At 45.4% G+C, this 12,261-nt stretch overlaps 1 protein-coding gene and 1 long non-coding RNA gene across 2 annotated transcripts in view; one reads left to right on the top strand and one right to left on the bottom strand.

Annotated features, from left to right (window-relative positions):
• Window positions 1-12,261, top strand: part of LOC308318393 — a 533,465-nt gene that overhangs the window by 155,325 nt on the left and 365,879 nt on the right. The gene's annotated exons all lie outside the window — the stretch shown is intronic.
• The window catches only part of LOC308318389 (uncharacterized protein), a 33,487-nt gene that overhangs the window by 17,438 nt on the left and 3,788 nt on the right, over window positions 1-12,261 (bottom strand). The window contains exons 2-8 of the mRNA XM_080767922.1: window positions 12,170-12,249; window positions 5,421-5,594; window positions 4,946-5,016; window positions 4,327-4,485; window positions 3,909-4,031; window positions 2,473-2,644; window positions 1,920-2,026 (exon numbers count right to left, since the gene is read on the bottom strand). Coding sequence (XP_080624048.1) covers window positions 1,920-2,026; window positions 2,473-2,644; window positions 3,909-4,031; window positions 4,327-4,485; window positions 4,946-5,016; window positions 5,421-5,594; window positions 12,170-12,248 — 885 coding nt within the window. The 5' untranslated portion in view covers window position 12,249. The remainder of the gene's footprint in view (window positions 1-1,919; window positions 2,027-2,472; window positions 2,645-3,908; window positions 4,032-4,326; window positions 4,486-4,945; window positions 5,017-5,420; window positions 5,595-12,169; window positions 12,250-12,261) is intronic.

Genomic DNA, 12,261 nt, shown 5'->3' with positions numbered 1-12,261 from the left:
CTAATAGGGCATTTGAACAGTGATGCCTGCCAGTCACAATGGGGGACAGGGTCTCAATTTGTGGGACGCCTGAAAAGTCTTGGAAATGAGGGACTGTCCCACACAAAGGGGGGCATTTGGTCACCCTAATTAGGGATGATACAACTGAATGAAGCAAGTATGAAGTAAAGTAAAAAATAAATCGGTAGTAGCAGGGCTCCAGACTAACTTTTTCACAGGTAGCACTGGTGCCACCTACCTTTTCATTTGGTAGCGCCACCAGAAATGAGGTAGCACCATTTTTTTCTTTGTATAGAGTGGTATTAATACATGATCTTATCATGCCCCCACATCGGGCGCCATTTATTTTTGTAGTTAGGTTACGATTAGGTGGAATCATAAAACCCCCTACAAAGGTCACTGTGTAAAAAACAGCAACCTACCTGGTCATACTTCAAAACACTGTAGATGGTTTGAACCCAACACAAAGTCACTCAGTCTATAAAGGCAATATTTATATTCCACACACAGAAAGTCAGTTTAAGGTTTTGTGTTGATTAATAAAGTGACAATTTGTACAATATCCCATTACCATTATCCAAATTAATTCCTTATTATAATATTTTTACATTTACATTTTGCAATGTGAAATGCCACCGAATTCTTAATCCTTTTCCTTGTCTTCATGGGCCAAGTTGGCCAACTTGTGAAAGCTGCATACTTTTATTGTGAAGGCAAAAGTTTCTAAATGCTCTCAGAGCCTGCATATCTCCGCGTGCTGAAAATAGCTGATCTACAAGATCACAACGTGTCGCGGACGCGACGCGTTGTGAGCTTGTAGATCAGCCATTTTCAGCACACACTTTGTACGACGAAGAATAAATCAGGCATCAGTGCTCTTCACTCACTGGGAGGGAGATTAATGTCTTTTGTTGGCCGATCATCATGTATGGACACAGGCTACCTCCTCGATGCAAACATAACAAGCTTTGGAGGCTATTTTTCGTGGCACATTATATGTTTAATCAAACAAGTTTACCTCCTCAATTATTGTTTGGCTGTCGGCTGTCTGTTTAGATCATGACTGATCATCATGCAGTTAGATATGCGCGCTGCACTCCAGTGAAATTGTACAGCTGAGAAAGATTAGTTAATTTGTGACGGATAAACTGCGTTCAGACCTGAATATATATTCTCCTCGGTTCGTCCAGTTTGTACCGTGGCAGGTTGCGCTGCGCCTGTTTGCGCAATTATCGTCTTTGCATTGACTTTGCAGGCAGAGAGAGAGAGAGAGAGAGAGAGAGAGAAAGAGAGGGGATTCGATTGAGCCAAAAGAAAGTAATACTTTATTATCGCACTACTAATAGCCGCCCGGCGCCCGTGCCTCAGTGTTGAAACGGAGTAAAAATAAATAAATAAACGGATCGTTTTTCTTTCTTTTTTTCGCACATTTCCAAGTATCACCGGTGCGACCTCATTAAATTTTAAGTATCACCATAAGAAATTAAGTCGCATATGCGACCTAATAGGTCGCACGCTGGAGCCCTAGTAGGCCTATACCCAGGGACATAAAAGGAACACCACATAGCTCCCGTTGAACTAAGGGATTGGAAATGTATAAGATTGTGCTCTGATTTCGGGGTGATACCTATGTTCCCTCAGCCCTATGTTCCCTCAGAAGGAGCATTGGTCCGAGGTGCGCTGGGGGTCGGGAGAGGGTGGGTGGTTAGGTTTAGGTGTCTGCCCCGGGGGAGGTTAGGGTTAGGGTGAGGGTTTGAGGTAGGTTGTCGATCGGACCGTCGGCATATTGACGCGGACCCGAGGGAACATAGGGCTGAGGGAACATAGGTACGGTCCCCTGATTTCAGTTTGGGAAGGTGCATATTAATATTAATATTAATATTAATAATATTTTATCAGATTATTTCCTGGGGCTATACCTTCAGCTTCCACACTCCAGGTCTGGGGAACTTCAGATTGACGACAAGAACTGAGTTGGGGATGTTCAATAGCTCGATGAGACCTTGCTCCACACCAACAACGTGACCTACAGAAAAACAACAGACAAAAGTATCTTTTCAATTATGAAAATGTTTCCCCTCTACTTTTTCCCCTCCACACCAAATATCTTTTGCAACACGTTGTGAGCCTGTATAATGGCTATTTTCACTGAATGTTCACCCCATAATACGGACACTAGAGTTCAAATGGTTAAACTTTATAAAAATATGTTATGTACCTGAGATAAATGGACCTACACTTTCCTTAAAGCAGCCATATGATAGCCATCATAAAGGTGTTACAGCACGCCATAATCACGCATCCATTATGGCAACAAAAATCACCATCATTTCTAATGTCTAAGACCCTAAAGCATTAACAGTAGACCAGCCAATATGCAGTAAAGTTGGGACTTAAGGATGGCTCCATGCATACAGTTGACATTCTTGAATCAAACATGAAGAAACATTGGCATGAATCATCTGCCTATACCGAGCGGATCTGTGAGCTGGATCTGCGGCGCTGGTCCACTGAGCGACAGAGTGAACTCTCTCAGGCTGGGGTCAAAGGGCAGCTCCCAGGTGTTTTCCTGAGCACCGTCGTGGTTGGAGGACAGCAGATGAACCTTCCGGGCCTGAAGGTTCTCCTCCACCCACTTCAGAACCTGCATGGGAAGTGGGGGTGCATGGTCAAAGACAAAGTCCCGTCAGGGATTCCCATAGAAACACCATGCAGGGCCAGGACAGGAAGGATGAGAAGGTGAGAACCTCCTTATACCCCCCTCCGATTGATATATGTGTATTTCGATTTATTTGTAGCCTATTTCATAGTTATCATGTCTTTGAGATATCGAATTCCCAGCAGACTACACAGCCTTAATGAATCATGTGACTCGTTCCTTGGAACTCAAACACGTGGAGATGTGTGTAGGCCTGTGTATTATATATTCCATTCTAGATTCCACATTACCAACAGGCCAATATGCAGGATCAATTAAGGACAGAACTAGATCTGTGTGCGTGCGTGCGTGTACCACATAGCGATGATTTGATTAGCTGAGCATTAATGCTGTAAAAGCATGCCACGCAAGCATGCACTGTAATCACACAGAACACACTGAATATGGACGGAATTGCATTGCTTTGATGTAGAAAGATAAATCAGAAGCTCGTCTAGAAGTATGTACATTTTGGTTTTAATGTAAGACCATTCATTAGAAACATGTGAAAAAGACCCACTAATTAAGTCTAACTGTCCACACTGGCCAGCAAATGGTCCCTTATTCCCAAACTAAAGACCACTAATGGTCCCTTATTCCCAAACTAAAGACCACTAATGGTCCCTTATTCCCAAACTAAAGACCACTAATGGTCCCTTATTCCCAAACTAAAGACCACTACTAATGGTCCAGTGACATAATCTAAAGACCATGTCCAGTGACATAAACACGGAATTAATTTCAATCACTTTGTAAAATCTGTATGGATTATGGGGAGTTAACCCTTACCATTATGGACGAGAACCCCTTTTGGGGTAGTTGTTGCTACGTGCAGTATATACTGTAGGAACATACATGTTTTGACATTTTTGAATACATTTAAATAAATATAATATTTTTACAATCGTTCTCAGTCCTAAATGGGTATAAACCTATTCCCCCCCACACACACACATTTAGCTACATACAATGAGAAAACGAGCGGGGACTATATTCAATTTTAAGAAAGAAACCACACCTTCGAATTACATGTTCTTCTGCTAGTTCTGCATGCATTGCCAAGCATCGATGAATGAATCATTAATAATCAATGACCATTGTAACCTTTTTTTAAATGATTTATTACCAACCTATTTGACTTTTCTTTTTTTCCGTTTTCCCTTTCCCTCAATAAATAAAGGATGGCCTATTATATCCTATATCCACTCACCTCATTGACTTTGTCTTTGCCCAGGTTAAAGACCTGTCCAGAGGAGCTGGCTGCAATCTCCTCGTAGGCTGTGTAACCAGGCTGAGTGCGGTCCCCACAATCCCCAGTCAGCACAAACACCACCTATAAACCACACAGTGAACAAGGCTGAGTGCGGTCCCCACAGTCCCCAGTCAGCACAAACACTGACTATATATCACACAGTGAACAGTAAAATAATTTAAAAATCAATCGTAAAAACAACCGGAAGCCAGTGCAGTGAAGCCAAAACTGGAGTAATGTTCTCTCATCGTAGTTCTAGTTAAAATTCTGGCTGCTGCATTTTGGACAAGTTGTAATCTGTCAGTTGTTTTCTTAGGCAGTCCAGAAAAAAGTGCATTGCAGTAATCAATCAAGCCGAGAATCAAGCTGTACATACCTGTGACTGTCGCTGCTCCACCAGCTTCAGAACGTCTGGTCTGAGGTGATAGTCCTTGGCGCTGGCGTCAGCGAAGACATAGATGAAGGACCGAGGAAGGGAAACCTCCAGAGCCTTCTTTATGCCTCCCATACTCATCTCAGGACAGTCCCCTCCACCCTGTCAGATTCAGTCAAAAAGCCACCGATCAAATCACATTGATGAAGCACTGTTCTGTGAAATGCACTGATTTAATGAAACAAATAAATACATTTAAAAAAATCACATGTCAGTAGTTAACCATTGTCAACCACAGAATCATAATGTCCCTGGTTTTATTCAATTAAGAGACCTGTGTTGCAAGATTCCTCTCTATAAACTCTCCAAACTAAAATTAAACAAAGCAGAAATTCAGAAAACTGCCTACATTGTTATCTTGATAAAAGTTAGATTGGATACATGTAGCATTTGCAACACTTTATGAATACAATACAACACAGGAAAAGTCACAGTGAAATCAATGTGGTTATAAAAAAATTAATTCAATATATATATATATATATATATATATATATATATACATATATATATATATATATATATAGTGTCCTCTGGTTTTGAAACTGGTACTACTACTCACCCCTACAGACAACTTATCTAGGTCCTGCTGGAATTTCTTAGGGTCTGTGGTGATGGACACAGGGCCAATATCTATGAGAAAGCATTAAGTTGATGAGACCTGATATTGTACACAATTTTGTTCCATATGGTCTGGCATGTGGTCTAGAATTCCTTTACTATCTGCGTCTGTACTAGTATTAGGTAGCCTATATTGATTTTTTGAGACACAAATAAGAAACACTGGCTTGCAAGTGTATAAGCTATGCTCCACCTGCTGTTGTATAGGCTACTCATGGTTGAGCTTGCATGCTGGAGCTCTTTGTTGCCACTTAACATGTGATACAGACTTACAGATGTTTTACATTGAGCTGTTCAATTAAACCGTTATAGCCTACTGTATAACTCGATCAACAAAACGGTGTAGCAATTTAGCAAAATTTCTGTTCCTCTAGACTTTTTTCCCCACTTTATTGCCATGTTTAATCAAAGGCTACCTGGATCATGGAATGGGACCAGCACAAAGTTTTGGACGGGTCTGGGCTTCCGGGTGAGCGTCTTCTCCAGGATCCGAGAGGCGCCCTCTTTCACCTGCTTTATATCGTCATACATGGAGCCGGTCACATCGATCACAAAGGCCAGGGTACTGGATTCATCCTCTCCTTCTGGCACTGCAAGGACACAGTTGATTCAAGCTATCACTCCTCCAATTTAAAAAAGGGCTACCATAGCCAAATGTTGAGACTCAAAATAATCTGCAGTACAGAGGCAGACTTTGAGAGACAAGCCTCTGAAATGAGTGCCAGGTTCAGTGAAAGGGGGTACGAAGAAGTCACTTTAAATAAATGTAAGTGCAGAGTCAAACAGTTGGATAGAACCGATCTCCTAACCCCTAAATCGTCTTCCGTCAACCAACAGGTCAAAGAATAGTTCTCTATCGTGTTCGAGACTGGCTCTCCACTACATATTTTCAATATGTACGGGAACTGACCCCACAGGGCAGTGTTCATGGATATCTCTTTAAGACACATCTTCTATGGTGGCCCTGCCCAGATTCCAATCAGCGGGCTATTTAAGCCCCATCTGTGCAGTGCCACTTTGATTTTTTGATTTCCACGAGAGCAGACGTTTCGTGTATCTCAGCAGTTTTGACACTATTAAACAACATATATATATATAAATATATATATTTAGAACATGAAGCTGCGGGGCACACAGTCCACTTACCTAGGTAAGAAGAGAGCTGGTCGTCTCGACGACTCCTCTCGGGGCGCCGCGTAGCTCCACAAAAAAACAACAACAGCAACAAGCTGCAGGCCTAATCCGCTAGACAGTGGAGGAAGCCTCAGCTTGTCCGTGCGTCCGTTCCCTGGTGAAACCCGACCACGTTGGGGGAAACCTTGAGACGGCGTTCGGTCCGTGCGTCCGTTCCCTAGTGAAACCCGACCACGTTGGGGGAAACTAGGAGACGGCGTTCGGTGTGGCCAAAGCCAAGTGCGAAGCCGACCACGTTGGCGGAGCCCTGGTTCCCTGGCTGCAGAAGCGGTGAGACCTCCGGGTCTATCATCGCAGCTGTACACCGCGGCGGCGATTGGCGGGGTAGAACCTAGAGGAGCTGACCCAGTCGGCGTACTCTGAGGCCATCTACGTTCGCTGATCGTTGCCGCCGCGGTCCGGGCCAGACCACACGGCAGAGAGTGTAAACAAACAATTCCAGCGTGTTCCAACTTCCTCATTGACAGGTTGACGTGAGCGTCATAGTGTAGGAGGTATGCTCGTCAGGGACGGCTGCCCAGACTGCACTGTGCCTCACGGTTCACAAGAGGGCGGTGTGGCTCAAAGATCAGGAGACAAAAACTCCAGATGACCCACCATGTTAGGCGCTGCAATTAAATCGCTTACTCTGTCACAATTGGTTCTGGTTAATATATACTTATATGCTTATATATATATATACCTGTGTGTATCAATACAAGCATACAGGTATGTGTATCACGCAAGCTGATACACTACCAATGTATTGTACAGTCTGTACAATACAGTACAGGCATATATATATGTACCATTGTAAAGCGCTTTGAGCACTTGGAAAAGCGCTATAAAAATGCAATTCATTATTATTGTTATTATTATAAGTATGATAATGGCTACAACAACACACTATGCATGTGGACTTGTAGGCCCACTGGTATGATATACAAAAGTTTGGAAGCCTCCAGTGTGCTTAATGTCAGATTGTTTTGTGCTAGAGCGCCTCAGAGCGGCCGAGCAGTTTATGTACAACCTCTTCCAGAGGTCCATAACTCTGCTGGTGACACAAAACAAACTGTGGACATTGATTTGGGGACTCTGTCCTAACAAAGAGAGAGCACACTGAGAATCCGCGTCATGGGGATGTCTTAGGGTACCATGTTGCATTGATTCGTTTATGCAGCATTGTGAGCTGCAAAGGGTAGATTATGACCCCTCACGTTCAAGCAATTACTATGGGCCCACTCCCTGTGGAGCACATTCCGAACAGTTAAAATATGGTGTACAATACAAGATGTATACATATATGTATATATAGGTACACATATAATAAATAATATATAGGTATACATATGAATATATCTATATAGAGACAAGAGGAGATGGAAATAGCAGGGGTTTCTCAGGCTGCATGTGGAGCTCACACGCCCACGGAGGATGGCCATGACCAGTGTGTGCCCTGCGGGGGCCCTGGTATGAGGACCTCCTGTATGAATGGTCTCTTCCTTCCAGCTGAAGCTGGAGGGGCCATGCCTGTTTTAGAGGCAAAAGACCAGTCGTTTCCACTGACAGACCCATAAAAATGTATTTTTTATGTGAACGGGTATATGCTATTTGTATACAGCTGTGACTCTGTCTCCAAGACAATGTTTTCTCAAGAGAGACAAATAAAGACTACCTTGAACCTTGTCCCAGGTTGGCAGAGCTGGGCGAGCTAAGCTCAGGCTATAGCTCCACCTCTTTCCTGCCCTGCCTGGTACGGACAGGTCTGTAAAGAAGGATTTAGTGAAAGTTTTCGGGACTAACACAATTCCTTGGGGTCAGACGGCCATTAGAGCACACTATACAGGGTATGGTTTACTGAATGGATCCCCATTAGCTGATGCCAAAGCGACAGCTAATCTCCCTGGGGTCCATATGAAATAGACATACAAAGAGTACATGAATACATGTATTGTGGGTGTTGCGCCAGCTTACACCCCGGTGATGTAGTTCGGTATTGTGGATCTGGGTTCAGTGACACAAACAGAACGTGCTGGGTCAGTCGAAGGTTTCCCTTTATGTTGGGCAGTCATCATAGCGCACTATACTGTCGTATTTCTGGCGGGGTGTCAGCTCACGCGACAGTGGTGTAGTTCTGTCACAGACAGGACATGCTGTGTCTGTCCGACGTTTGGTAACATAGACATGACATGCTGGGTCTGCCAGGAAGTATGCCTGAATCTCAGCCATTATCACACTATAGGGCGTATTGCTGACGAGGTCAGCTCATGCGTCCGTGGTGTAGTTTCACGGTGGAGCCGGGCTCAGTGACACAGCAGAGCGTGCTGTGGCTGTCGGGCAGAGCACACGATACAGTGTACAGTGTGTCACGGCGAGCCGTTTATGCACCTAGGTGTGACTCTGCGGGGTAGAATCCGGTTACCGGTCTGAAACCACAGAGAAAGCTCTTCTCATCCAGAGAAGTCACGAAGTCATGGCTATCTAGGCGCAGCTAGCCAACAACAACAGCAACAAGACTGAGTGCCGAATCTGCCTCGCGGAGGAAGCCTCAGTCTTGTCCGTGCGTCCGCTCCCTGGTGAAACCTGCTCGTCGGGGGAAACCTTGAGACGGCGTTCGGTCCGTGCGTCCGCTCCCTGGTGAAACCTGCTCGTCGGGGGAAACCTTGAGACGGCGCTCGGTGCGGCCAAAGGGTCCCAAGTGCGAAGCCGACCTCGTTGGTGGAGCCTGGGTTCCCTGGCTGCAGAAGCGCTGTGAGACCCCGAGCGAAACCGACCTCGTCGGTGAACCTCCTGGTTGATCATCGCGGCTGTAAACCGTTGCGGCGGGTAGCGGGGTAGAACCCAGAGGAGCTGACCTAGTCGGCGTACTCTGAGGCCATCTACGGTCGCTGATCGTTGCCGCCGCGGTCCGGCCAGACCACACGGCAGAGAGCGTAAACAAACAATTCCAGGGCCAACCGGCGGGGTATGGCTAGAGGTGCTCAGCACACCGAGCCCACTCCTCAGTCCTGACAGTTCAGGATACCCAGCCCCCACATGCTGTCTCTCGAGACAGTGGCGGTCAATTCAGGTGGACCCCTGAGTAGGTTCCACCATGTCATGGGTTGTAGCTCTCTCGAGGTCGTCCTCAGACGAGCCCTCCATTGTCGTTTCCGGTGATCCTGGATCTCCATCTGGCCAGTTTGTTGGTACTTTGCGCTCCTGCGTCGTTCTTGAGTACATCCACGGATGTTGGCGTGGGACGTCCTCGTGACCGGTGCCCGTTTGTTGGATCCCACAGCACTAGTTTGCTGGCTGGCATCTCTTGGCAGTGAGCCAGCTGGTGCCTCCGCCCCTTAGGGCTGAGGGAGACCACGGTGTACCGGGTGCTCGCACATTAGGTCGGCAGCCCCCCCACGGGAGGTGGTACTGTCTGCCTTGCGGCATGAGCCAATTAAGCGTGGACACTTGGGTGGCTTCTCGCAGGACAGCATTTTTGTTGTTAGCAGTGTCAGCCACAAGAATGTCCCTATCAGTGCATGAAGGAGGCTGCCGCTTCCTACATGGCAATGGTTAGGTGGTGCTGGCGCCAATCCCTGCACTCTATACCATACGGCCTGATCAGAGAGTGCTCGGGTAGACCATGGCCGAAGGGTGGACTGTCCCACCGGATCACAGGGGCGATCCAACAGGGACAAGCAGGCAGGAGTGCCAGGGTCGCCTGGAAGGCGGGCACACTCTGCCCATGGGACAACAGCCCCCTGGTTGCTGTAGAATGGTGTATCTCTGACAGAGATCTACACAGCAGTGACATGGGCGACTCTGTCTACATTCACCTTGTCCTACCGATGGAACGTGGTGGCATCCGCTCCCCCTGTGGGAGTCGCTCCTGCGTGCTACTCAGCGGTAGGGTCACCAGCACCTTGACCGGTCAGGTCGGCCGGGCATCTGACGGGCTGGCTTGAGCAGCCCTTCACCCCGGTGGTCACTGGCCTAGCATCATGCTGGGCCAGCTGAGCCTAGGTGGCGTCTTGCGCCTAGGCCACGAGTATTACTTACTTGGTATGAATACTGAAGTTTTGGAGCGTTTTGGCAAGCGCCTGTGACTCATGGCGCTCACCACTTATAGGCTCGGACGGAATTCAGGTTAAACTGCCTCGGGCTGCCGCAGGGGCAGCTGGTCTGCTTATTTCCTCGCGGTGTGTCTTAGAGAGTTCCCGTACATATTGAAAATATGTAGTGGAGAGCCAGTCTCGAACACGATAGAGAACGGAGGGTTACACTCTCTGTAACCCGGGTTCTCTGAGTGGAGAGACTGGCTCTCCACAAAAGAGCCGCTCCGAAATGCGTGTCAATCAAGAATTAATCAAAGTGGCACTGCACAGATGGGGCTTAAATAGCCCGCTGATTGGAATCTGGGCAGGGCCACCATAGAAGATGTGTCTTAAAGAGATATCCATGAACACTGCCCTGTGGGGTCAGTTCCCGTACATATTGAAAATATGTAGTGGAGAGCCAGTCTCTCCACTCAGAGAACCCGGGTTACAGAGAGTGTAACCCTCCGTTTTGTCTAGCACATTTTCTCCTATTTCTCAACATATTAAACATACAATTAAAAAGCATTGGCATATACCCAAAGCATTGGCATATACTCTCCAATGAGAGTAAAACCACTACCCTCAGGTAACTTCCCATGTAATAGGCTGTCTTAATTGCAACGCCATGATCAAAGGGGAGGATTTTTTACATCCTCACACAGGTAAAAAAAAAAAAGTAAAAGGGAGAATCACTTGTAGAACAAAAAAATGTTGTCTATCTCCTAAAATGTCCCTGTGGCTTTTGCTATATAGGAAAAACTAAACGAGAATTAAGAACCAGAATTAAACATAAAAGCAATATCAGGACAAAAGAAGAAAATTCCCCCATACTGTATCTAGACACTTCAATAGCACTGGACATGACATATGTACCCTGAGGTTTCAAGGCATAGAATGTATCAACCCTTTAAAGAGAGGTGGGGACAGAGATCTGGTATTATTACAATGCAAAGCATTTTGGATCCATTTCTTAAACACTGCATTTCCTAAAGGTCTAAATGAAGAATTGGTGTTAAACTGCTTTCTATGAATAACTTTTTTTGTAATGTGGATTCTGAAATAAGACAATGATTTCTTATAGTATGTTCACTACTATGTATGTCTTTAATAATGTGACATGGCTGTATAGTCCCTTCTATTTGAACAAAAAAATCAATATATCCATCCATGTCATTTCCGTTGCTACTGCCCATTTTGACACTGACGAAGGCCTGCACGCCGAAACGTGTTTGTCTGTCTGGTGTAACTGCTGTCTGCTGCTGCGGAGCACTATCTTTATTACCGTAATAAGACTCTTACTCGACTGAAAGTGCAGATTTAATTCATTTTCTATTATGTTCTTTTGGAATCTGCACCCAGCACACGCCTGAAACTATATAAAACTGTCTGAGTAGAGCGTGCCATTTCCCCTGAAGTGAACCATTATAAATCTACTGCATCTGTATGCTACAAGGTGACTGACTGAAAAACACAATAAAAGTAAATAAAAGGTATTTTTTTGCGTGTATAACTTGACCCGACTGTGACTCAATAGTTTCCCACTTGACTAGATTAAACGTTTCTCAGTGAGTGATTAATTAGGGTGGGCAGAGAGAGACTCTCCAAGAATGTTACCAACTTTTCTTTAAAGCCACGCTGTGTCTTTATTTTGATCCAGAGTCGAATTATCAAAAAAGCTGGCATGATGTAATGTTTTCGATGAATCATGGTTAAATTGGAGTTTGAAGTTACAATGAGTTTGTATAGGATGGGGGCGTGTCTGATAAGATCAAATATCTAAATATTGAATCAAGCAACTTAAAAACTGTCCCGGGTGTTCACAATCATACATGTAGACGAGTAGACAATAAACACTTTTTTGGAAGTGAAATATCTCTTTAAGCATCATAATACCGTGAAAGTTGGAGGCAGTTTACCTGTGCTGGTAGTTTGCAGTCTAGCAGTCTGTATGAACAGGACTAGTAGAACACCGGACACTGTCACCACGGTCCACATCCTGGAGATCAGT

Source organism: Protomyctophum bolini (assembly GCF_963924005.1).
Source record: "Protomyctophum bolini genome assembly, chromosome: 7".
In the NCBI taxonomy this organism is placed as follows: domain Eukaryota; kingdom Metazoa; phylum Chordata; class Actinopteri; order Myctophiformes; family Myctophidae; genus Protomyctophum; species Protomyctophum bolini.
This window is presented reverse-complemented; position numbering and strand designations above follow the sequence as displayed.